This window comes from Cucumis melo, chromosome 8, assembly GCF_025177605.1.
Source record: "Cucumis melo cultivar AY chromosome 8, USDA_Cmelo_AY_1.0, whole genome shotgun sequence".
NCBI classification, from domain to species: Eukaryota; Viridiplantae; Streptophyta; class Magnoliopsida; order Cucurbitales; family Cucurbitaceae; genus Cucumis; species Cucumis melo.
In genome coordinates, this window is record NC_066864.1 from 6202874 (window position 1) to 6227907 (window position 25034).

The window sequence follows — 25034 nt, forward strand, 5'->3', positions numbered from 1 at the left end:
TATCCAAATTTCCAATTTCTTAATCTTAAATACGTAATTATTATATTTTGCAATATTTATTTATTTATTTATTTTAACATTGTGTGGGTTTTGGAGGTATCGAACTCATTGGTCCAAGTGTATATATCTTTAACCTTAGTCAAAATATAATAATTTGACTTCCAACTCATGAATTGAAATTGTAGTAAATAAAATAAAAAGTTGGACAAAAATTTAAAATACAAATAAATAAATAGTAATTATCCTAAAACACACGAAAAAGACAAAAAGAGAAAAAAAAAAGGAACGAAATCTATATAAAAAGAAAAGGTAACAATAATTGATTTTGTACACTAAAGTCCAATTATCATCTTGAAGTGATGGCCAATAAATTCCCTAACAACCGCTAAAAAACAGTTTCCCAAAATCTAAATTATCCAAACCGACACACGCGTTCATTCTTGTTCCTTCCATATGATTGGATTTGATAAGCTCATAATTCACCGAATCAAACAAAGACGTTTCAGCATTAGGATTGAAGTTTCTATTTTTTTGGAAATTGAATGCCTGTTTTTCATAATTAGTTCTAATCACTTCACCAATAGTTACGAGAAAAATATCAAACGGAAAGATCATGGAATTCGTCAATGGAGGTCAATAAGATTTCTTGTACGGAACTATGGTTTCAAGTTTTTAAAGACCCAACAGATTCAATATCATTTTATATACATGCCGGCCAGAAAAAACCAAAACCCAAAAACCATTTCTTCCTTATATTCTGCTACAATTGGGGGAATCGGCTTTGAATAATGGAGAAGCAAGCTAATTCTTGCTTACCCTTTTCGTTTCTGGTTCTTGTGCTGATATTTTTTTGTGTTGAAGTGGACTGTAATTTTGTGAACTATGACACTGGAGGTGGTGTTGTGGATGGCAAGCTGAATGTTCATTTGGTTGCTCATTCGCACGACGACGTTGGCTGGTTGAAGACAATTGATCAATACTATGTTGGTTCGAACAACAGTATTCAGGTTGGTTGTTATTTTTAATGTTGTGTTGAATAAAGACTTGCTTGTTTAGTGGATTTGGGAAGTGTTTTTTGATGGTTGAATTTGATGGTATTCAAATAGGGAGCCTGTGTGCAGAATGTGCTCGATTCAGTTGTTGATTCTTTGCTTCGTGATTCGAACAGGAAGTTTGTATTTGCTGAAATGGTAAATTTCTTTTTATTCTGCCTCTTTTAATCAATGGGATTCGATACTAGAATGAGTACTGTTAACAAAAGCATATAAGCAAAGTAAAAAAGAACTAATGATTTGTGGCTTGGCTTTGGCTTTGTATTCTGAAAAGTACTTTTAAAGTGATTTCTAATAAATTACTTGAGAAGAACACTCTAGATGTAGGATTATGAAAAGCACTTCGTTGGTGTTTTTAGCCTTTTTCTTTTTCCGGGAATTTATTTTAGTTAAATGCCTTCTAAAGGTATTCCAAGTATCCCATCTTGATTTTGCTATCTCTATCCATGTTGAAGTTAAAGCTTTGGATCTCCTAATGAGCCCACAGCTTGAGAAAGCCATGTAAAAGTTATTTATTTATTTATTATTATTATTTTTTTAATGAAGTTCATTTTGAATGGCTTAGGCATTTTTCCAGCGATGGTGGTCACAACAAAATCCCACAGTACAAAAAAGAGTGAGAGAACTTGTTGAAGATGGGCAGTTGGAATTCATGTATGTAATTATAAAAACAACTCTAGTTTTTCTTTGACTCTGTTACATTGAGGATATGTCCAAATAATTTTTTTTTCTATATCTTTAGAAATGGAGGTTGGTGCATGCATGATGAAGCAACTTCCCATTACATAGACATGATTGACCAAACCACACTTGGGCACAGTGTGATAAAGGAAGAGTTCAACAAAGTTCCTCGTGCTGGATGGCAAATTGACCCCTTTGGTCACTCTGCTGTGCAAGCTTACTTACTTAGTGCTGAGGTTCTAGGTTTCATTTATCTCTAATCCTAAATTTCCTCAATTTTGACTTTTTTGACCATGTATTCACTTTTCCTTGATAGAAATTGGCATGGTCACACTTTTCTTAGAATGAAGGATCACCTCTGTTGTAGTTCTATTCTACTATTGGAACTTCTAACACATAGTTCTGGACTTCCATGATTTCATTCTCCAGGTTGGTTTCGAATCCGTACATTTTGCGAGGATTGATTATCAGGATAGAGAAAAGCGCAAGGTAGATAAATCTCTAGAAGTTGTCTGGCGTGGCTCAAAAACATTTGGTTCTTCATCTCAGGTCTACCATAAGAAATCACATTTATTCTTTTCTTACAATATCCATTCTTTCTTGAGATCTGCTGTTGTATTTGTATACTTATTTTTGTGCTTACTGCCAATTTGCAGATTTTTACAAATGCCTTTCCTGTACATTACAGTCCTCCTCCTGGGTTTCACTTTGAAGTGAACGATGACTCCAATCTTATTCAGGTATAATGTTTGTGAATGAAAGACTACTCCAAATCATTGGTATCATTCACATACCTGTTGACTAATATGATAAAACTGCAGGACGATCCTTCACTTTATGACTACAATGTTGAACAGCGGGTTAATGATTTTATAGATGCTGCCCTGACCCAAGTAAAATCTCTGTTTGATGATTTGCATTCTGATTTTAGGCAATAAGTGGTAATAACAGACATTGGTTAATTATTTGCACTGTTGTATCATGTATGTGCAGGCAAATATCACCAGGACTAATCATATTATGTGGACAATGGGTGATGATTTCCAGTACCAATATGCTGAGTCCTGGTTCAGACAAATGGATAAGTTTATTCACTATATTAAAAAGGTTTGGTTGAATGGAAAATCAATTCTTTCGCATGTGTATGCTAGGCCACCAATCCTATTTACATACCATAGGAAAAATAAGAAGAAACATGAAGCCAATGAAAGAGAGACAAGTGGCAAGAAGGATCATGGCCATGAGACCAACCCCGAGGTAACACGTGTTGAAGGGGAAGAAAGCAAGGAGGAGGGGGACCAGGAAGTGGGACCCACAGTTAGTTAGTCGTGGGCAATAAAAAGGGAACAGGAGGGCAGAGAGGGGTACGAATGTTTTTGGGTGCAGAGAGGGCAGTAGCAGCCACTTCCAGAAAGGGGAGGGGTGACACCAGGTTACCATTTTGATCTTTTGGTGCTTAAATAGCCTTAGGTGGGAAAGGAAGGGAGCAGGGGATTGAGAGAGAGTTCTTGTTTGCGTCTATACCCTTGTTATTACATTTTGTGTGTGTTTTTTTTGTTTATCCAGCTGATTTTGTTCTATCAAGTCTTGGAGAGTATATTGTCATTATTCTGTGAGTGTTTTATTACTTGGTTTTGGTGCTGTAATCTGGTGTTGGAAAGTAATAGAAAAGGAAAGAGGTAGTGTCTTAACATTTGTGGTATCAGAGCATCATACCTGGGCAGATCATGTCAATGACGAAGGCAACAGATGAACGGTTGGAGGCGGTTGAGATGGAAATGAAAAGGCTGCCGATGATCGAGGAGAACATAGCATTACTAGCCAAAAGCATCGCGGAAATGAACTCTCAAATCGATAAGCAGGCGCAGCAGCAGCAAGTGATACTGAAGTACATTGAGGGAATCGTTAAGGATGATTCTCCTGGACGAAGGACCGAAGAAGGGTCCACGAGCAAGGTCACCATGGCCGAAGCAATATATCCAGCGACTGCCGAAGAACCGAAGTTAGAAGTAAAAACAGAGGAGGAGCGACCAGTGGATCGGAGCAAATTTAAGAAAGTTGAAATGCCAGTTTTCGACGGGACCGACCCTGACTCCTGGCTGTTCCGAGCAGACCGATACTTCAAGATACATAACTTGACGGATTCAGAGAAACTTACCGTGGCAGTGATCAGTTTCGATGGGCCGGCGTTGGACTGGTACCGATCACAAGAAGAGAGGGAAGCTTTCACCGGTTGGGATGACTTGAAACTCAAAATGCTGGTGAGGTTCCGCGCGACCAGGGAAGGTACATTGGTTGGTCGATTCTTAACGATCAAGCAGGAGTCCACTGTCGAGGAGTACCGGAACCGTTTCGATAAACTACTGGCACCGGTGGCTTCCCTGCCTACGGTGGTGCTAGAGGAGACATTCATGAATGGGTTAAATCCATGGTTGAAGTCGGAGGTAGAAACCCTGGAGCCCATTGGGCTGGCCCAAATGATGAAGTTGGCCTTGAAGATAGAAAACAGAGAGCTGGTCCGAAGGGAATGCGGGCTGGTCAGCGCCTATGACAGCAAAACCGGCCATAAACAACAGCAGGCTAAGGGCCCCATCGCAGCAGCCACGAAGGAGGGAACGGTCAGTGGAAGTTGGCCAATGAGAACGATAACACTGAGAGAGGTGGGTACGGGAGACAACCGTAGGGAAGGGCCGACAAAACGATTATCTGACGCCGAGTTCCAAGCCCGAAGGGAAAAGGGGTTATGTTTCCGCTGTGGGGAGAAGTATTTCGCAGGGCATCGGTGCAAGACAAAGGAGCATAAGGAGCTGCGAATGCTTGTAGTCAAGGAAGGAGGGGAGGAACTGGAGATTGTGGAGGAAGAGTTTTTTGATGCCGAAACTGAGATGAAACCAGTAGAAGTGCAGAACGTGGAGAATATAAACATTGAACTGTCGATCAACTCGGTGGTGGGGCTGAACAATCCGGGAACCATGAAAGTTAAAGGAAAGGTGGGAGAAGAAGAAGTGGTGATTCTGATTGATTGTGGGGCGACCCACAACTTCATCGCAGAGGACTTGGTAGCCAGGTTAGGATTGACATTGGAGGAGACCCCGAACTATGGAGTAATCCTGGGCTCAGGAACAGCCGTCAAAGGTAAGGGAATGTGCCGAAGTGTTGAAGTGCAATTGGATGGCTGGAAGGTGACCGATAGCTTCCTACCACTGCAGTTGGGGGGAGTTGACATGATCCTAGGAATGCAGTGGCTTCATTCGCTTGGGGTGACCGAAGTCGACTGGAAGAGGTTAGTGCTTACTTTTCATCACCAGGGGAGGAAGGTTGTGATACGAGGGGATCCAAGTTTGGTCAAAACGAGGGTAAGTCTGAAGAATCTAGTGAAAGCGTGGGGAGTTGACGATCAGGGATTCCTAGTTGAATGCAGAACATTAGAATGCGGGAAGTTGGAAGAAGAACAGAATCAGGAGCAGGGGAAGGTCATCGCGGAGCCAATAGCGACCCTGCTCAAGCAATTTGCCCGCGTGTTTGAATGGCCCGCGACCCTTCCACCCCAGCGCAGCATTGAACACCACATATACCTGAAGAGTGGGACTGACCCAGTGAACGTACGACCATATCGATACGCGCATCATCAGAAGGAAGAAATGGAGAGATTGGTGGATGAGATGCTATCTTCAGGAATCATACGGCCGAGTAAGAGTCCATACTCCAGCCCTGTACTGTTAGTGAGGAAGAAAGACGGGAGTTGGAGGTTCTGCGTAGATTATCGAGTGCTGAACAATGTTACGATACCGGACAAGTTCCCCATACCAGTGATAGAAGAATTATTTGACGAACTGAAGGGGGCTAACGTATTCTCCAAGTTAGACCTCAAAGCCGGGTATCACCAAATTAGGATGTGCCCTGAAGATATCGAGAAGACCGCGTTCAGAACTCACGAAGGGCACTATGAGTTCTTGGTAATGCCGTTCGGATTGACGAATGCCCCCTCTACATTCCAGGCGCTGATGAACCAAGTGTTCAAGCCATACTTAAGAAGGTTTGTGCTGGTATTTTTTGATGATATCCTAATCTACAGCCGAGGGATGGATGAACATGTTCAGCACTTAGAAGTGGTGTTAGGGCTACTACAGGACAGAGAGTTATATGTGAATATGGAGAAGTGCAGTTTCGCCAAACCTCGGATTAGTTACTTGGGACATTTCATCTCGGAACAAGGCTTGGAAGCAGATCCAGAAAAGATAAGGGCGGTGAGTGACTGGCCAACTCCATCCAATGTGAGGGAAGTTAGAGGCTTCCTTGGCCTGACTGGCTATTACAGGCGTTTTGTTAAGAACTATGGAGCCATAGCAGCACCACTCACCCAGCTACTTAAGAAAGGAGCGTTCAAATGGGATGCGGAGGCCGAGGGTGCTTTTAGCAAGCTGAAAAAGGCCATGATGACTCTCCCTGTGCTCGCCATGCCAGATTTTAACCTACCCTTCGAAATTGAATCAGATGCTTCAGGAGTAGGAGTGGGGGCTGTGCTGACTCAATGCCGGAAGCCAGTGGCTTATTTCAGTAAGACCCTAAGTATGCGAGACAGAGCACGACCAGTTTACGAAAGAGAATTACTTGCTGTAGTTCTTGCGGTCCAAAGATGGAGACCTTACTTACTAGGGAGGAAATTCACAGTGAAAACAGACCAAAGGTCGCTGAAGTTTTTATTGGAACAACGGGTGGTGCAGCCTCAATATCAGAAGTGGGTAGCAAAGCTCCTCGGGTACTCGTTTGAAGTGGTTTACCAACCAGGGCTGGAAAATAAAGCAGCAGATGCGTTATCCAGGGTATCTCCAGCAGTACACCTGAATCAAATTACAGCTCCCCCGATGATAGACGTGGAAATTATTAAGGACGAAACAAGACTTGATCCCGCGCTGCAAGAAATCACCCGACTAATCCAAGAAGGGATGGAGATACCCCACTACACCCTACATCAAGGGGTGTTGAAATTTAAGGGCCGGTTGGTGATTCCAAGCAAGTCTACATTGCTACCTACGATACTACACACATACCATGACTCTGTGTTCGGAGGGCACTCAGGATTCTTAAGAACCTATAAACGGTTGACTGGAGAGATCTACTGGAAGGGAATGAAGAAGGACATCATGCGGTACTGTGAAGAATGTGCAATCTGCCAGCGTAATAAGTCATCGGCTTTATCTCCAGCAGGGTTACTGATGCCCTTAGAGATTCCAGACGCAATATGGAGTGATATATCCATGGATTTCATAGAAGGACTGCCAAAATCCAAGGGATGGGATGTGATATTCGTGGTGGTCGATAGGCTGAGTAAATATGGGCATTTTCTGTTGCTTAAGCATCCGTTCTCGGCCAAGATGGTGGCTGAAACATTTGTTAAGGAGGTGGTCAGGCTTCACGGTTATCCAAGATCGATAGTGTCTGACAGGGACAAGGTTTTCTTAAGCCATTTCTGGAAGGAACTCTTCCGCTTGGCGGGAACTAAGCTGAACCGGAGCTCGTCCTATCACCCCCAATCAGATGGTCAGACCGAGGTGGTGAATAAGAGCATTGAAACATACCTGAGGTGTTTTTGTGGGGAAAAACCAAACGAGTGGAGCCAATGGTTACATTGGGCAGAATATTGGTATAATACAACCTATCATAGTTCCATTGGAATTACCCCTTTTCAAGCTGTGTATGGACGCCTACCTCCTCCCTTGATTTACTATGGGGATATGGAGACACCTAATTCAACACTAGACCAGCAGCTGAAAGACAGAGATATAACATTGGGAGCCCTAAAGGAGCACTTGAAACTAGCCCAAGAAAGGATGAAGAAACACGCCGATAATAAGAGACGGGATGTAGAGTTCCAGGAAGGGGATCTGGTATTCCTCAAACTGCGGCCTTACAGGCAGACCTCCCTCAGAAAGAAAAGAAATGAAAAGCTATCACCAAAGTATTTCGGGCCTTATCGAGTCTTAGAAAGGATCGGAAAGGTAGCATATAAACTGGAACTCCCAGCAGCTGCTGCTATTCATCCCGTGTTCCATGTATCACAATTGAAGAAAGCTGTCGGAAGGGGAGAGACTGTACAACCACTGAATCCGTATATGAACGCAAACCATGAATGGATTACACGACCGGAAGAGGTATATAGCTATCGCAAGAATCCAGCAACGAAGGAGTGGGAAGCCCTGATCAGTTGGAAGGGATTGCCCCCACACGAGGCAACATGGGAAAGCTGCACTGACATGAAATATCAGTTTCCAGATTTTCACCTTGAGGACAAGGTGGATTTGGAAGAGGAGAGTGATGCTAGGCCACCAATCCTATTTACATACCATAGGAAAAATAAGAAGAAACATGAAGCCAATGAAAGAGAGACAAGTGGCAAGAAGGATCATGGCCATGAGACCAACCCCGAGGTAACACGTGTTGAAGGGGAAGAAAGCAAGGAGGAGGGGGACCAGGAAGTGGGACCCACAGTTAGTTAGTCGTGGGCAATAAAAAGGGAACAGGAGGGCAGAGAGGGGTACGAATGTTTTTGGGTGCAGAGAGGGCAGTAGCAGCCACTTCCAGAAAGGGGAGGGGTGACACCAGGTTACCATTTTGATCTTTTGGTGCTTAAATAGCCTTAGGTGGGAAAGGAAGGGAGCAGGGGATTGAGAGAGAGTTCTTGTTTGCGTCTATACCCTTGTTATTACATTTTGTGTGTTTTTTTTGTTTATCCAGCTGATTTTGTTCTATCAAGTCTTGGAGAGTATATTGTCATTATTCTGTGAGTGTTTTATTACTTGGTTTTGGTGCTGTAATCTGGTGTTGGAAAGTAATAGAAAAGGAAAGAGGTAGTGTCTTAACAGTGTATTGCATTCTCATTACTGGGTTACCTTTTCCCATTATGTTTTGTTGTTTTGGGAACACGTAATTTACCAGGACGGTCGGATTAATGCTCTGTATTCAACACCATCTATATATACCGATGCAAAACATGCAGCAAATGAATCATGGCCATTGAAAACCGATGATTTTTTCCCGTGAGTCCTGCATCCAACATCATCCTTCAAATTTATGATGTTCCTGTTGGTGAAGAACAACTTTTTTGGTATTCTATAATTTATCGATATGCTTTCACTTGGATAATAACAGGTATGCTGATCGTGATCATGCATACTGGACCGGCTTCTTTACCAGTCGCCCAGCCTTTAAAGGATATATCAGGACACTTAGTGGATATTACTTGGTATGTCATAACTCATAAGCGTATCTTCACCTATTAAGGAGTGAATAAATTTATCTTGTACTCCAACTATTGAGCTCTTGAATATAACTGCTGAAAAACTTCTTTTGCGATGCCAACAAGAATCTGAATTGCTAGCTTATTGATTTGAATTTTTGTACATTTTAAAAATCCATATCAGTTGAATAATTTTGTGTTTCATATTAGGCAGCACGACAGCTTGAATTCCTTGTTGGAAGGAAATCTGGTGGCCCCAATACTTTTAGTCTCGGTGATGCTTTGGGGGTTGCACAGCACCACGATGCAGTGACTGGTACTGCTAAGCAACATACTACAAATGACTATATGAAACGGCTTGCTGCAGGATCCTCTGAGGTCGGTTTTATGTATCTTGGTCGAGCGTCGATTGGATAATATAATTGCATCGAATCTACCATTTGCTCCTCTGTTAGCTTAAATATATCTAAGCTTTTAACCTAAAGGCAATGGAACCATTTACAGGCCGAAGCAGTAGTCAATTCTGCCCTTATTTGCCTGGGACAAAAACAATTGGGTGATCATTGTGAGCAATCAAAAATACTAAGCCAGGTGATGCTTTATAGTTGCTTGGATTTTTGACATTATTTATCCAAGTCTACCTTATTCCTGAAAATTGTTTTTCATTTTCGAGTCATTCGGATTCTTTTTCTCATTGCTCCGTTTGAATCGTTGCAGTTTATGACTTTTGAAATTCCCTTTATTTTTTGGCTATTTAGTGTCCGTTACTCAATATCAGTTTCTGCCCACCAACTGAGCAAGATATTCAAAAAGGGAATAGTTTGGTAATGTTCCTTTTATTTTACTTTCCTTATAGAGCTTCTCTTTAAAATTTTCAACTACAATGTGACTGAGTAAATGTGTCTGCGGCCAGGTCATGGTGGTGTACAACCCTCTTGGATGGATTCGTAACGATGTTGTTAGAATACCGGTGAGTAGAAACTTGCTTTTGCTTGCCTGTTTCACATTCCAGACAATTGAATGACTTGGACTATTACTACATTTACAATTGAGGGAAATATGACTAAGAAGAGAAAAATGGAATTCGTTATATTCATATAATCTGAAATGAAAACTTCCATCAGGTTCTTGATGCTGATCTTGTTGTCCAAGATATCTCAGGAAAAACTATTGAAACACAATTTGTCGCCATTGATAAAGTCACAAATAGCATAAGTGAGTTCTATGTGAAGGCCAACTTGGGACTGCCGAGGGGACAATTTCCCAAGTACTGGCTTCTGTTTCAAGTATCAGTCCCTCAACTTGGATGGAACACATACTTTATTTCTAAAGGAAACGGTGGAGGTAGATATTTGATACTCTATCTCTAACTAAGTCTTTTTTCATTTCTAGTCCCTAAGAACTGTGGATGTCTTTTGGACTCTGGTGAAATATTCATATTTTAAGAAGCAGGTCTCTTTAAGTGGAACTCATCTGCTCAGAAAATCACAGAAGTTCCTTAAAAAATTAAATGAGACTTCTAATTCACTTTGGTATTAAAATTATTCAGGCAAGAGAAGATCTGAATTCTTTCCCACGGACAGTCAGAACGATACCATTGAAGTTGGACCTGGCCATTTGAAGATGTCCTTTTCTAATGCATCTGGTCAACTCAAACGCATGTTCAATTCAAAAACCGGGGTAAATTGTCTCGCCTTTCCAGACGAAGTAGTTTTCGCATTAAAAGGTTGATACAAGATGGATGAAATTAGACTTTAAAAAAAATACTTCACTCATCTTATACTGCTTGGCTGGTGATTATACACGTTTCTTTCGTTCCAATTTCTAGTGCATGTTTAACTTAATTATGATTGATCTAGTGCTCTTACTGTGATATTTCCTCAATGATATTAGCATCCTATGACTTCGAGAGTAGAATTCTTTGGCTCGGTGATTTACCAATAAACTGGAATAATTCTGTAGCTGTTAACTCTATATGTCAGGTTGATTTACCAATACAACAAAGCTATCTTTGGTATACTTCATCTACAGGTTTCTTTAGTGATCAACAGGTTTCTCAAGCTCTTTAACCAAATACATTTCATGAAATTGAAATTTGGCATCTGCTAATATGCCTTTGCGATAATTTCTTCATGTAGAATTCTGGTGCATATATTTTTGTGCCGCAAGGGGAACCAAATATTCTTTCCAGATCTGTAAGTCTTATGTTTCTCTTGTTACTTTTTATTGTGTAATGTGCATCAAATTGTTAACCTTCCTGTATCTATTATGTCCAACTACTTTTTCCTCATTTTTCATATTGAACAAAGCAGATTCCTGTGGAAATCATCCGTGGACCATTGGTTGACGAGGTCCGCCAACAGTTCAGTCCGTGGGTCTACCAGGTTGCTTACTAAAAATAGAATGAAATTGAGAAAGGAACTGTCCATGTGGGTTTATATCTGTTCATGGCCTAATCTTTGAGTACATGCTTGTGCATTAGGTTGTTAGACTTTACAAAGACAAAGACCACGCTGAATTTGAATTCACTGTGAGTATGTTGAAAATTTTATTCTCAATTTGCCTGACTTTTCTTCTTTCGGTTTGTAAAAGTTCAAAATATGTAGATATCTTAAGCGTCCATTGAATGGCTCTGGTGATTTTCTACTCTTAAGGTTGGTCCAATTCCAGTGGATGATAGTGTGGGAAAGGAGGTCATCACAAGACTGACAACGAATATGGTTACGAATAAGACGTTCTACACTGATTCGAATGGGAGAGACTTTTTAAAGAGGGTAATAGCATAAAAATGTTCAAATTTCAGTTTGAAATATCTTTTAAGAACATTTTGAATTATCACCATCTCTTTTGTTTCTTGAGAACATTTTCCTTTTCTTCTCTCTTGTTCTGCACTATTTTTCTTCTTGCCTTCAATTGTTTATTGCTTTGGTGTTACCATGAGTATTGTTTCCAGGTTCGAGACTATAGACAAGACTGGAATCTTTCTGTCAATGAACCACAGGCAGGAAACTATTATCCGGTAATGTTCCATGACTTGATCGACTGTGATAAAGTTGTTTATTCAAGTAGATGGTATATCGTGGTCTTAACCTTTTCTCTATTTGGGTCAGCTCAACCTTGGGATTTACACAACAGATGGAAAAACTGAATTATCTGTTTTGGTCGATCGTGCCACCGGAGCAGCCAGCATTAACGATGGACAACTGGAGTTGATGCTTCATAGGTTGATTTGTTTTCTAGCATTCTTATTCTCTGATACTTGCTTGAAGATATCATTTTATCATATACGTTGAGTTAGGTGCTAATCCAATATTTTTGTAACGCAAAAGGCGTACACTCTTCGACGACAGTAGAGGAGTGGGTGAACCTCTTGATGAACTTGTGTGCGCCAATGACCAATGTCAAGGATTAACGGTATTATACTCAACCAAAACATGATGTTCTTTTGAGTTCAGTTTCTGTTTTACACAGTGAAATGGGAAAGGTTGCTGACTTTTAAACTATGGGAATGTTTTGATCGAAGAAGTTTCTAATGTTTTTCATTGACCACTAAGTACAGAACGCTTGATCTGAATTGTATTTCCTCATATCTCATCGACAACTTTTTTATCAGGTGAGAGGAAATTACTATGTGAACATCAACCAACTGGGCTCTGGAGCTAGTTGGCGCCGAAAAACAGGCCAAGAAATTTACTCTCCGCTACTCTTGGCTTTTGCACATGATGTATGATACATGAACTTATAATACTGTAAAGGATAATTGTTTTAAATGACAAAACTGTCCACAAATAATATTCAAATTTCCTCTCTTGGTAATATCTATTGTTTGTATAGAAAAGGGAGAGCTGGATTGCATCTAAGGTGACCAAATCAACAACAATGGATCCAAATTACAGCTTGCCTCTCAATGTTGCCTTAATTACTCTTCAGGTGATACCAGCATCATTGACTTCGCTCTCCACTCTTGTTATCGTTCTCGCTTTCTCTCTAACTTGTGTTCTGTAGGAGTTGAATGATGGAAGTGTGTTACTCCGGTTGGCTCATCTATACGAGGTAAAACAAACATTCCACAAAGTTGGATCCGACAAAAAGTACAAAACATTAAGCTCATAAGTGAATTTGAAATCAAAAAGTGAAGGAAGTTACCTTCATTCTGCAAGCTAATCATAACGATTTCGATTACAATCTGTTCAGGCTGAAGAAGATCCTGAATATTCAAAACTGGCTAAAGTGGAACTGAAGAGAATGTTCCTCAAGAAAAGTGTATGTGAACAAGAACCAACTCAAAAACGTAAACTAAATGAAAGTTGTGACTTGTTTCCATTCCATGGATAATAATTGGTGGGATTTTTCTGTTAATTTTTTTACAGATAAAAGAGGTGAAGGAGATGAGTTTATCAGCAAATCAGTTGAAATCAGAGATGAAAAAGAAGGTATGGAAAGTTGAGGGAGATGGCAAAACAGAAGCAACCCCAGTTAGAGGTGGCCCTATTGACCAATCAGCTCTTCTTGTGGAGTTGGGCCCAATGGAGATTCGTACTTTCGTACTGAAATTTTGAATAAAAATTTCATCTCTCTGTATGTAATTTACACAAATTATAAGAAGCAATAAAGTCGAGAGTTTGAGATAATTGCTTCAAATTCTCTTCTGATGTAGTACTATGATATACTACCTTTATAAATAAGCTCTTTTTGTTGAATAATGTCTACAGGCTTCTCTGTTTAATACTAATAATAGTGCATTTGTTACCATTTAGTAAGTTTGAGAATGTAATTGCTGAATATGTTTTGGAAATATTTCAAGACGCAATTAATAAATTTGACGAGGAGGACGTAGAAAACTGAAATCAGGATGAAAAGCATCTGTTAGCATTTGCTTCAGACATGAAATTGGGTGGCTGTTTAACATCACTATATGTTAAAAATCATAAAGTTGGTCGTTTGAATCCTTCATCGACTAATATACCAAAAAATTAGAAAAGAAAAGTTTATAAATTTGTTTAAATCCGAAAAAAGTAACCACTAATCTCCCATTTCTATAATTTAAAGCTAGTATTTACATTATTAATACTAATTTTAATTTCTTCCGGACATTGTATAGGGGTGAGAAACCAAACATTAGATATTAAAATTAATAGTACAAGTTTATGTCTATTGAGTTATGTTTCTATTATATAAAATATTTGTTATAAAGGTTGAGAAAGTTTGAATGTCCCACCCCATGTTGAACAATTAAGGGGCCATTTGGAGGAAAGGTTGGATTATGAGAGTTACTGTTACGATAAAACTGTATTATGATAAACCTAGTTTTATCATAACATGTGTTTAAAAATGTAGTTTTATCATAACATGTGTTTAAAAATGTAGTTTTATGATAAGATGTGTTTGGAGGAAATGTTTGAAAAAGAAGTTTTATAGAAGAGTTCAAGAGATAGGGTCATGAGGAGTTAAAAAAGAAGAAAGAGAGATAGGGAAGAGGTGTTATGATAACACTAAAACAAGAGTTATGATAACCGAAGGGTTAGGTTATCGTAATCTAACTTGATAGTGATAACCTTTGAACCAAAAAAATTTTAAAAATGTGAATAGTAAAATGTTAAATATTATCGATAACCTAAATTGTATCGGGTACTTTACTAGTTACAAATTCATTAAGTTATGTTGAAGCCCGTTTTTAAAATTTACAATTAAGAATAAGAAGAAGTTGAATCACGAACCTTTGGTTGCTAAATCATTGGTATACCTAAATGTCATTTGAAACGTTGACACCAAATAGATATAGAAAATAAATAGTGCTTAATGATGTAAAAGAAAAAAGAAGTGGGGAAGAAACGAGGTGGTGTGGTACCTTGTTGCTCAAGTTGGGATTTCTCTCTATAATTTTCCGGTGCGAGAGACAAAGAAGGAGCTGAAGCAAGACAACAATGGCTAGATACGATAGGGCAATCACCGTCTTCTCCCCCGACGGCCATTTGTTTCAAGTCGAATACGCTCTCGAAGCTGTGCGCAAGGGTAACGCCGCCGTCGGTGTTCGTGGCACCGATACTATCGTCCTCGGTGTTGAGAAGAAGGCTACGCCTAAGCTTCAAGACTCCAGGTACTTCCATTTCCCTCTCTATTTCTGCATGTGAATGGATCTACCTTAAATAAGGAAATGGAGTGTGCAGGTCTGAGATTTACTGAGATCATTAGTGCTTCTCTATTGTCCAGTGTTTCAATTATTTGTGATTCAACGACTTCGTTTGTTTTGCAAAATTTAACTGATTGGGCATGGTCCACCAGTGAAACTGGGTTTAGTATTCCTGCCAAATGACTGATGGTTTTGAGTTAGGAGCGCGTATAATTGTAGTCTGGCGCTAAATGATTTTGATTTTGTTGTTCTTTATGTTCCAATTGTTGTAACTGGGGGAGAGTAGTTCGTTTCATCCCGCTAATTTCATGTCATTCTGTTCTGTGGAACTAACGCTGCTTCTGGGTTATTATTGTTTTTTTTCTCTGGCGGTAGTATGTTAAAAAAATATTGTATCCAATTAATGTCGACTTGGGGGCGCTTTGAAATTTAATACTAAAAGAAGGAGAGCAGCCTTCATTTGGATAGGAAAAACTATGTCCAATCTGGTGATATTCATTCTAACACCATGTCCATTTGCATCAACATTACTGGTTTTCTCAAATTCGTCGGAAGGCATACTTGTTATACTAAGATGAGTTTATTTTATGCCAATAATGGCGGTATCATGAATGATTGTCTTAGCAGAACGCACAGTATGTTATATGCCTTTACCATAATTTGTATGTATAGTATTTTCCCTACATCTTCTATTGAGTGAAATGGCCATTACTGTTCTTTTGTTTTCAGGTCTGTGAGAAAGATTGTGAATCTTGATAACCATATTGCACTAGCCTGTGCTGGGCTCAAGGCTGATGCACGTGTATTGATCAATAGAGCTCGGATTGAGTGTCAAAGCCATCGGCTTACAGTTGAGGATCCAGTAACTGTTGAGTATATTACTCGTTACATTGCAGGTCTTCAACAAAAGTATACCCAAAGTGGTGGAGTGCGACCTTTTGGCCTCTCAACCTTGATTATAGGTTTTGATCCATATACTGGCGCTCCCTCCCTGTATCAGACAGATCCTTCTGGGACATTTTCAGCTTGGAAAGCAAATGCAACTGGTAGAAACTCCAATTCAATTAGGGAATTCTTAGAGAAAAATTATAAGGAAACTTCTGGTCAGGAAACTGTGAAGCTTGCTATTCGTGCATTGCTTGAGGTGAGCTCATCTGTATTTTTCATTAGGTTTATTCTTATGTATGTTGACAAAATCACGTTGGAAAGCTTTTCTTATAAGGAAGAATTCAAATCTCACATCTTTGTTTTTTCAGTTTTTCCCACAATTTTGTGGTGGGGTTTTAAAATTGCATTTACTATTTTTACTGCTTTACATTAGTTCATGCCTCATGGGTATCTTTCAGTAATTCACTTCTTAATTTTTCTGCATCTGATCAAGTTCGGATGAATGACATGCTAGAGTTAGTTAATTCCTTCACAGCACTAGAATCATTTTGAGCTGCTCCTTTTGGCTAGTTTTGATTCTTGAAATTTTGTTTCTAGATTTATTTAGGAAGCTAATGATCTTGCTTGAACTAGATCTGTTATCTAGGTTGCTCACTTGTATGCTTGAGTTCTTTTCATTTAGTTAGGAAGTACTCAGCTTTATATTATTCCCACATTTTCCTATGGTTGTTTTTCTGAAGTTCTTGGTAATGAGACATGATCATCTCAAGGAGCTCTTGGATGCATGATTCTTATAGCTAAATTTGTATATATTTTTTTTGTTGATATCATTATGATAATGATGAGTTAAAAAACAAGAACAGTAAATTACAAAATAAATGAGAGAAAGAACGCTCTAAGAGAAGGCAACAAAACTATAAGGTTCCAAATCTCTGGCTAATCCTTTTCTACCTTTCAACTTATTCCTCCCAGCCACACTTCCTTACAAACCTCTAATTGTATTTATCAGAGCTCCTTTGCCCCCTTTTCCCCCTTTCAAGTGGTGATTGCACATGAACATCTAACCCTGCCGGAACATTCAACTGGAAGACAGCACCAAGCCTAAAATTTCCAGCTGCTTCCAACAAAATAGTGGAGGATAGAGTTGAGAAAAAGATGATTTGCAATTATACTATTACATAGAAAATATCAAATCAGGGAAGATGTACATGATAGGATTTCTAAGCTGAATTTTAGCACAAGTGTTTATACATACATGGGCATAAATCTTCAGAAATAATTTTCATTTTGTAAGATAGAATTATTCTAAAAGAACATTACTAATTGTGCGTTGAAAGATAACTTCCCAAAGTTGTGTCATGTATGTTTGAGAACTGACTGAGAACGTTCAAGGATAACTTTCCAACATGGTATTATTGTACAAGAACGTAACAGAGAACTGAGAAGGAACCTGCCTCTTCATTAGCTGAATTTTTCGCCCTGCCTCTGGCTACATCAAAAGTTCATAGTTCAAGAAATTGAGACTGAAGCCGTTTTCTTTTACAATACCTATCGACTTCCCCACACTTACTCATAAAAGGTGGGTGATGATCAGCCATAAAACTTTCGTGGTTGATGGATACAACATCATCTAAAACTATGTGATATAAACATATCACGATGCCAATCAGTAACACAGCTGGCAATAAAAGATCACGTAACTACTCTTGTTGTATAAATTGAATTGTGATCTAAAGATACCCGACACAGATTATATTGAGTCCTTATGACCTTTGTTTCTACATAGCTCTTGGGGCAAGGGAGTTATCTATGTTTGTAATCTTTCGGAATCTAAACAGCTCTGCTTTGCTTCCTTATTTCATTTCCGCCACAAGGGCCGCTGTAAGGAGTCTTTCATATGGATCGGCATGTAATTTTTCTTGTAGACGTTAAATGTTTGCACAACAATGCCATAGCACCAAGTCGTTGGAAAAACTATGAATCTTTTTTTTTTTTTCCTCTCTTAAATGCAGGTTGTGGAGAGTGGTGGAAAGAACATAGAGGTGGCGGTGATGACAAAGGAGCATGGATTGCGACAATTGGAAGAAGCAGAAATTGATGCTCTAGTGGCAGAAATTGAAGCAGAAAAAGCAGCTGCTGAGGCTGCAAAAAAAGCTCCTCCCAAGGAAACATGATCCAATTTCTTGCATTTCTTCAGACATTTTTTAATCTTTTGGTTTTATGGTGTAACGAGTGGACCGTTAAATCTTGTTCTGAACTTCAAAACATATACCATTTTGTGTATCATTGACACGAGATGGCTGTAGTTGTAGCCTCTGAAAAATGCCTGTTTATTATCCTTCCAGCCTCTTTCGATGGGATGGTAAAATGATCTGATTTGTGTATTGTTAAGTGAGCCAAAACGACATATGTTAAGTGGTGTTTTTCTTTCTTTTCTTTTTTGGAGTACGTGAATGGAAACATTGACTTCTTGGTCACAAGTGTGTCAATTTTACCCTCTTGTTTACTTAAAATACTATTAAAGTGTTAAAACTTATTTAAATAAACAAAAAGTCATTTTCAAATATTACAAAAAAAAAAATTATTTAAAAATATATATAAAATCTAACCAATTCTCTATAATTCATTTTAAGTTTTTTTCTATATAATAATAATTTCAATTTTTCGTTATTCTTCACAATTCATTTAACAATAACTCAAATAAGCAATGTGTTCGAATGGTATCGAAACAATAGAGTTCAAAGAAGTGGCTATTTACAACAAATACATATTTATGTTTTTTTTCTTATCCATTTGTTAAAAATAAGGTAAAATACAAGGTTGTTTGTTTAAAAGCATTGGAGATTTGGTTAATTTATGAGTTTACTATATAAAATTTCATACTTGTTTTTTGAATAAACGTTTGAATAAATCCAAGAAATTTTTTTTTAAAAAAATGGTTAGAAACTTTTTATTTACGAAAATGTAATTAATACTTTTATTTTTAATCTTTTAAAAATAATTTATATAATTGTCTTTCAAAAAGTGATTTTTGAACATTTAATATATTTTCCCGAAAATTTTACTTTAGTTTAAATTGTAGAAATAAAATAAAATAACCCCAAAAAATACAGCCCCCGAAGACGAGAATCGGAATTCCGGTTTCCAAATGCGTTAATATATCAATGGAGGAAGACATCGTCCTTCTTCTTTTGTTACCAGCGACGGAGCTCAGCCATGAAAGACGACTACGAGGTATGCGATTTTCTCTCTTTTAAGCCTCGAATTTCAACAACGCATATGTATCAACTCCCTCCCTCGCAGTTGTAGCTATCAATTATGCGATCTTGCGCTAAAATCTAGTTGCTCAAGTCATCCCCTCCCTTTCCTGTTCGATTACATAGTTGCAATCATGTTAAGGATATTTTCATGGTTGGATTAGATATATCAACTTTGTTCTACAACATTCACTGACTGTTGGAGTTTATGCTATCGAGAATTTGGTGGATTTGATATTTGGATTAAAACTTAAAGCCTGAGCTGGTAGATTAGTTATATATGTTGAACCTTTTTCAGTTTTCCTGAGGAGTTGATACAAGTCGATATTCTTTATTTCCTTTTTCAAAACTCGGAATGAAATGGTCATGTCCTTGCTAAAGAAATCGTGAATTACTGTTTTTCTATAGAAGTTTTCGTGTCTTTGGATTGGTGATCATGAGAAACCATATCTAGTTCATGTAATGGTGACTAATTGGGTTAGGAAATAGCATATGATGTTTTCCTTTTGAATTTATTTCACTTCAAAAAGTTCTTTTCTGATTCCTCATACATGTAAATTGCATTTACTAGTTTGATTCCACGTCGATGTCTACTTTGTGTATTGTATTTCCTTATTTTGCTAACTTGATTCCCCATGGATACTTTGTGTACTTGTAGTTTCTTGTTTTGCTACTTTGATTTTGCCTGTATTTGTCATGCGTGCTAGTTTCTATTTTTGCATCAAGATTCGCCATTCCTTTTTCTGCCTCCAAATTCTTGAAATCCTGTTCGTGCACAGAGGGCATAGTAAGATTTAAGTTTTTTAGGATGCAGTACGTCATGAATCAAAAGGCGAGATAAATCTATATCTTGTTTTGGACCCATCAGCATCAACCTTTCAGCCATAAGAACAGGATTCACCTTACGGGCAGTAGGTCCCTGGTGTTATGTCTAAGATTGTTTCCAGTCCTAACTGAAGTGTTCATGTGCCATCATGAGTTTTAGATAGGTTTCCTTGCCATCCATGTTTTCTACTTTTTGTGATGTCATTCTGATTATCAAGATGATAATGTGCAGACCGAAGAGAAAAAGCAAGCTGCTGCTGATGTAATGTTTCAATATTCAAAATTTGTGATGGCCTGTATTGGTAATCAAGTAAGACCATGTGACTTGAGATTTCACTTGATGAAGGTAATAGTTTTTTCCTTGGATTTCTCATCTATAATTGTAGAAATCGTTTTCTTTTGATTGAGTTTATCTAAAATAGTATATGATGGAATAACTTTAATATTTCCAATTGCTTCTGTTAAATCACCGATTTGTGATTCAACATGGTATTAGAGTAGGAGATCATGGATTCAAACTGTCCTTCCTCTTCAATTATTATTGACTTCCACTTGTGTGATATTTTGTTAGAGCGATGATATGAGATTAAATTTATGTTCACCTATTAGCTTAAGTTTTGGAATCAATCGGTGATTTAACATGGTATAGAGTAGAAGGTTTTGTATTCAAACTCTCATAATGTAATGTCTTCCTTCCTGATTAATATTGATTTCTACTTGTTCCGTCTTCTATAAATCTTCAAACCTAAAAGTGAGGGGGAGTATTGTTATAGTATTGATATAACTAAATCCTATATAACCAATCAACTTAAACACCTCGGTTACTTGATGATTCAACAGTGTTTATATGTAATTGTGAATAACAGTCATTTTTATCAAAAGCTGCGCACTCGCTCACTTTGTTATCCCCTAATTCCTTTGCACTTAAACATATATATTTTTATCTCATAAGAACTATAGGACTTAAACATTCCAATCAATCATCACCTGCGTAGATTCATGGGAATCTTCTCTTTTACGCCTGTTAACAAATCAAAATATAAAAGATCATGGTTGTTATTTCTTCTTTCTACGTGTTCAGGAGATTTCTGGAATTCCAACTTCTTTAAAGAGGGAGTCATCCCAACAAGCAGCTTCTCCGGATGCCATGGGCGAATCGTCGAGCTCAGGTACAGCTAGACTTGATAAAGTAGATAGCTTTAGAGTGCTGTAGAGTTCGACGACTCCAAATTGAAGGCCTTCACTACATATGGGATTTACCTGCCTTGTCCTTGTCTAACCTTTTCTCTTATTTTAACTCTCATTGTTTGAAATTATGTTTGCTCTTTACCAAAAGATGGAAACTTTCACTATTTACATGTATTATTTCCTTGTAAGTTTTTGTATGACGAATATGAGTGCATTGGTAAAATTATGATGGTTATTGACTTATGAGTTGTAGGAAATGGGCTTGGGCTCGGGCCCAACCATTATTTGAAATGGGCTTCTGTCTATATATCCTATCTAATCTGTTCCCAAGTTGGTCCAAACAAAAGTAAAACCGGAAGCTGGTAAATATTTTTCTTTGACAAATTAAATTTAATGTTAAACTTTTTACCAAAAGAAGAAAAAAGTGAAAACTCACTCTCCCACACCACAAGTAAATGTCACTCTCCCACACAAGTAAAAGTTCTTTTTTTTTTATTATTATTTTTTTAAAAAAAAAAACGTTTCCCTCATTTTTAGAAAGAGAAAGTGAATCATGTCCCATGCCATGGTATTTCGGTTTGATTTTTTTTTTTTTTTATAATAGTTTCTTTTTTTTTTAAAATAATAAGTTATTGAAAGGAAAATTATTCTAAACAGAAAATGTTCTGAAAATATTTAGAAATTTCACATAAATTTTTTATTTTAGATTTGTGATACATCCGATCCTAGTAGATATCCATTATATCTATCTCTAACAAAAAAAATAAAACCTTTGCTATACTTGTAAGTTAATTTGGGAAGATCCAAATTAGATTCTTTTAATCACTGCAACAATATATATATATTTAGATTCTTTTAATCACTGCAACAATATATATATATTTAGATTCTTTTAATCACTGCATATACATACATACATACATATATACATACATACATATATATATATATATAAAGTCCACCCTGCCTCATTCTTAGGTTTTTTCTTTTTTCTTTTTATTTCCTTTTTCTTTTACTATTCTATCAAATTTGGAGAAACATCAAGGAAAGTTCTTATATCGTGGTTGATATAAGCGAATATCTTCTTTCTAATAAAAAAAAATATCTAGTTTGAATTTTATTAATTACACATTAATTACAATATGGAATCATCAATTCACGTGACAAAATGTGCTTAGTGCCTACCTAGAGCTAATAAATTAAAAGATATGTGGTGTGAATTCGATATTCTTATTATACTTAAAAAAAAACATCATGTTGAGAGTTTCACTTCAAAAAAAATCAAATACTTCACGATGACAAGTTTACATTTCAGAGAATTGACGGCAAGAAAAAGTAGAGATGCAAAATTTTCACAAGTAAACAATTTTAAGTTTCAAAAAAATAAAAATCTGACTTTACAAATCTTTTAAGGAAACAAAAAAATATGGATAAAAAAGAAAAATTAAATAATTGAAACCTCGGGTTAAAGAATCCGTCTCTGAAGTAAGCGATTTCCCCCCTCCTTTTCGAACAGAAAAAAACATTATTTATTTGTTCTCACCAATAATGTAATATATAATTTCGAACGTGGAACCAACGGCTAGTTGTGGGAACGGTAACTCTCCCAACGGTCACAAATTCAAAAAATTCTCTCATATTATCCCCCCCTTCCATTTCGCCTACATCTCTCACTCTGCCAAATACCATTCCTCCATTTTCACTTTTCTTCTTCTTCTTCTTCTTCGGTTCTCAATTTCACAATGCTACAAGACATGTGGAACGCACCTCCGGGCTTCAGGCCTTCCAAATCCGCCCCTTCTTCTCCGGCCAAGCCTCTTCCCGTCTCCCGGCTCCGTCCCGATCCATACCATGTCACTCACAAGGTTCCAGTTGGGGATACTCCCTACGTTAGGGCAAAAAATGTTCAGGCAAGACTTCCAGGGTTTTTCAATTTGCAATTTTAGTTTGATTTTTTTTTTAATTTCGGAAATTGATTTGTTGTTCCTTATATTCAGTTGGTGGCTAAGGATCCGGATAAGGCGATTCCTCTCTTTTGGGCTGCCATTAATGCAGGGGACAGAGTTGATAGTGCCTTGAAAGATATGGCTATTGTGATGAAACAGCAGAATCGAGCTGAAGAAGCGATTGAAGCGATTAAATCATTGCGAAATCGGTGTTCCGATCAGGCTCAGGAGTCTCTGGATAATATTCTTCTTGATTTATACAAGGTCAGTACGAATTTTTCTGGAATTTGTTCTTGATTATAACCGAGACTGATAATTTCATATTTGAATTCACAGAGATGTGGAAGATTAGATGACCAGGTAGCTCTTTTGAAGCATAAACTGTTCTTGATTCAACAAGGTTTAGCGTTTAATGGTAAACGGACCAAAACCGCGCGATCTCAAGGAAAAAAGTTTCAAGTTTCTGTAGAACAAGAAGCAACTCGATTACTGGTAAGACAACGATATCTTATAAAATTAACAATTGGGTTTCTGAGAATTTCAAACTTGGGTTTTGAAGTTATTTGACTTGTTCTTCTTTAGGGGAATTTGGGATGGGCACTGATGCAACAGAACAACTATGTTGAAGCAGAAGATGCTTATAGAAAAGCACTTACAATTGCTCCAGATAACAACAAAATGTGTAACCTTGGAATCTGTTTGATGAAACAAGGGAGAATTTCCGAGGCAAAAGAGAATCTAAGAAGAGTTAAACCAGCAGTTATAGATGGGCCAAGAGGCACAGATTCTCATCTCAAAGCTTATGAAAGAGCACAACAAATGCTCAAAGATCTCGAGTCCGAAATGATGAATAGAGGAGGCGACAGGCTCGAACAAAGGCGATTATTCGACGCCTTTCTCGGTTCTTCGTCGATTTGGCAACCTCAGCCTTGCAAGGATCATACAACAACCACCTTACCAACATTACCTGTCACAAATCCTGTTAGGACAATTCAAGATGATTTTGGTGACGAGAACATTGATACGAACTTGTTAACAAACCAAATGGTTGCTCCTCCTCAACAACAGAAGTTTATCAAACAAGTTCAAGTTCCTTTAGGGAACTCATTGAATGTTGCTGCACAACCATTTTTTTTATCAAAATTTGTAAGTGAACCCACTAGTAAAGTCCCATTGGGAAACCAATTTCCTGAAGGTCTGAAGAGAACAAGGTCTGGAAATGCAGCCAACTCAATGAGAGCGAATGATTTGGTGGAAATAACAAGGCCATTTTTAGCAGAATTAGGAAAGACAGAAACTAAGACAAGAAAGTCATTTTCCACATCAGAAGAGACAGATAAATGGGCAGAAATGTTGCCTGATGACAATGATTTTGAAGAGGCTATTCTTGCTGCAGTTCTGGGATCAACAGATGATGAAGCAGAGAAGAAAACAGCAGCCAATGCCAATGCCGGTGCCGGTGCCGGTGGCGGAGGTGGTGGCTGCGTTGTTCAGAGAAAAATTGAGAAAAGGCTCAAGGTTTTTGAAGACATTACACTTTCCTTGAGTCCCAGAGCCTAACTTATTCTAATTTAACAATAAGTTTTTTCTTTACCTAATTTAATTCCTAATTTCTTTTAGTATTTTAGGGCAGAGGAGATGAACTTGTTCTCCTTTGCTTACTTTTAGAAACCAGTCTACATAAGTTTATTTGTTGTTCTCTATTTATTTCACATATGACCTCTGACATTTGGGGCATATGATGGATGAAGGTATTAATAAAATTTGTTCTTGTTTGCTGACCTTCTCTGTGTATTTTCGTGATGCTTTATAGTTTACCTCGTCAATCAC

The 25034-nt window shown here is 37.8% G+C and overlaps 4 protein-coding genes across 6 annotated transcripts; all 4 read left to right on the forward strand.

The window, feature by feature from the left end:
• The first annotated feature begins 453 nt into the window (after window positions 1-453).
• LOC103485145 (alpha-mannosidase) lies at window positions 454-13673 on the forward strand. Of its 3 annotated transcripts, XM_008442619.3 has the most exons (29): window positions 454-1007; window positions 1107-1190; window positions 1618-1706; window positions 1795-1969; window positions 2163-2282; window positions 2390-2473; window positions 2555-2626; window positions 2727-2840; window positions 8670-8770; window positions 8883-8976; window positions 9181-9348; window positions 9475-9561; window positions 9729-9794; window positions 9884-9940; window positions 10095-10314; window positions 10520-10650; window positions 10953-11021; window positions 11109-11165; window positions 11283-11354; window positions 11453-11500; window positions 11625-11744; window positions 11924-11989; window positions 12081-12193; window positions 12300-12384; window positions 12584-12694; window positions 12805-12900; window positions 12976-13023; window positions 13165-13233; window positions 13341-13673. In XM_008442619.3, the coding sequence occupies exons 1-29, from the start codon at window positions 789-791 to the stop codon at window positions 13527-13529; spliced, it is 3024 nt and encodes a 1007-aa protein (XP_008440841.2). In that variant the 5' UTR covers window positions 454-788; the 3' UTR covers window positions 13530-13673. The 3 variants fall into 3 exon arrangements, 1 of the variants encoding a protein (XP_008440841.2); XR_007823168.1 differs by lacking the exons at window positions 454-1007; window positions 1107-1190; window positions 1618-1706; ... (22 more) ...; window positions 13165-13233; window positions 13341-13673 and adding an exon at window positions 3061-8336 and having other exon boundaries at window positions 8883-8900; XR_007823167.1 differs by lacking the exons at window positions 454-1007; window positions 1107-1190; window positions 1618-1706; ... (22 more) ...; window positions 13165-13233; window positions 13341-13673 and having other exon boundaries at window positions 3061-8770; window positions 8883-8931.
• A 992-nt stretch (window positions 13674-14665) lies between these two features.
• On the forward strand, window positions 14666-18424 carry LOC103485144 (proteasome subunit alpha type-7). The gene is made up of 3 exons (XM_008442618.3): window positions 14666-15067; window positions 15830-16244; window positions 18001-18424. The coding sequence occupies exons 1-3, from the start codon at window positions 14895-14897 to the stop codon at window positions 18160-18162; spliced, it is 750 nt and encodes a 249-aa protein (XP_008440840.1). The 5' UTR covers window positions 14666-14894; the 3' UTR covers window positions 18163-18424.
• A 647-nt stretch (window positions 18425-19071) lies between these two features.
• On the forward strand, window positions 19072-21499 carry LOC103485143 (uncharacterized). Its single transcript, XM_008442617.3, has 3 exons — window positions 19072-19222; window positions 20303-20416; window positions 21152-21499. Exons 1-3 carry the CDS (start codon window positions 19205-19207, stop codon window positions 21281-21283), a joined length of 264 nt encoding a protein of 87 aa, XP_008440839.2. The 5' UTR covers window positions 19072-19204; the 3' UTR covers window positions 21284-21499.
• Window positions 21500-22686: 1187 nt separating this feature from the next.
• On the forward strand, window positions 22687-24985 carry LOC103485142 (protein POLLENLESS 3-LIKE 2). The gene is made up of 4 exons (XM_008442615.3): window positions 22687-23168; window positions 23256-23468; window positions 23541-23696; window positions 23787-24985. Exons 1-4 carry the CDS (start codon window positions 23001-23003, stop codon window positions 24762-24764), a joined length of 1515 nt encoding a protein of 504 aa, XP_008440837.2. The 5' UTR covers window positions 22687-23000; the 3' UTR covers window positions 24765-24985.
• Window positions 24986-25034: the final 49 nt, after the last annotated feature.

Coding starts and splice junctions, on each gene's coding strand:
- LOC103485145 (XM_008442619.3), top strand. CDS start 789: ATGGAGAAGCAAGCTAATTCTTGCTTACCCTTTTCGTTTCTGGTTCTT. Junction 8,771..8,882: donor AAAACCGATGATTTTTTCCC/GTGAGTCCTGCA, acceptor GGATAATAACAG/GTATGCTGATCGTGATCATG. Junction 13,234..13,340: donor GAATGTTCCTCAAGAAAAGT/GTATGTGAACAA, acceptor ATTTTTTTACAG/ATAAAAGAGGTGAAGGAGAT.
- LOC103485144 (XM_008442618.3), top strand. CDS start 14,895: ATGGCTAGATACGATAGGGCAATCACCGTCTTCTCCCCCGACGGCCAT. Junction 15,068..15,829: donor CCTAAGCTTCAAGACTCCAG/GTACTTCCATTT, acceptor TTTTGTTTTCAG/GTCTGTGAGAAAGATTGTGA. Junction 16,245..18,000: donor CTATTCGTGCATTGCTTGAG/GTGAGCTCATCT, acceptor TCTTAAATGCAG/GTTGTGGAGAGTGGTGGAAA.
- LOC103485143 (XM_008442617.3), top strand. Junction 20,417..21,151: donor TGAGATTTCACTTGATGAAG/GTAATAGTTTTT, acceptor CTACGTGTTCAG/GAGATTTCTGGAATTCCAAC.
- LOC103485142 (XM_008442615.3), top strand. CDS start 23,001: ATGCTACAAGACATGTGGAACGCACCTCCGGGCTTCAGGCCTTCCAAA. Junction 23,169..23,255: donor TTAGGGCAAAAAATGTTCAG/GCAAGACTTCCA, acceptor CCTTATATTCAG/TTGGTGGCTAAGGATCCGGA. Junction 23,697..23,786: donor AAGAAGCAACTCGATTACTG/GTAAGACAACGA, acceptor GTTCTTCTTTAG/GGGAATTTGGGATGGGCACT.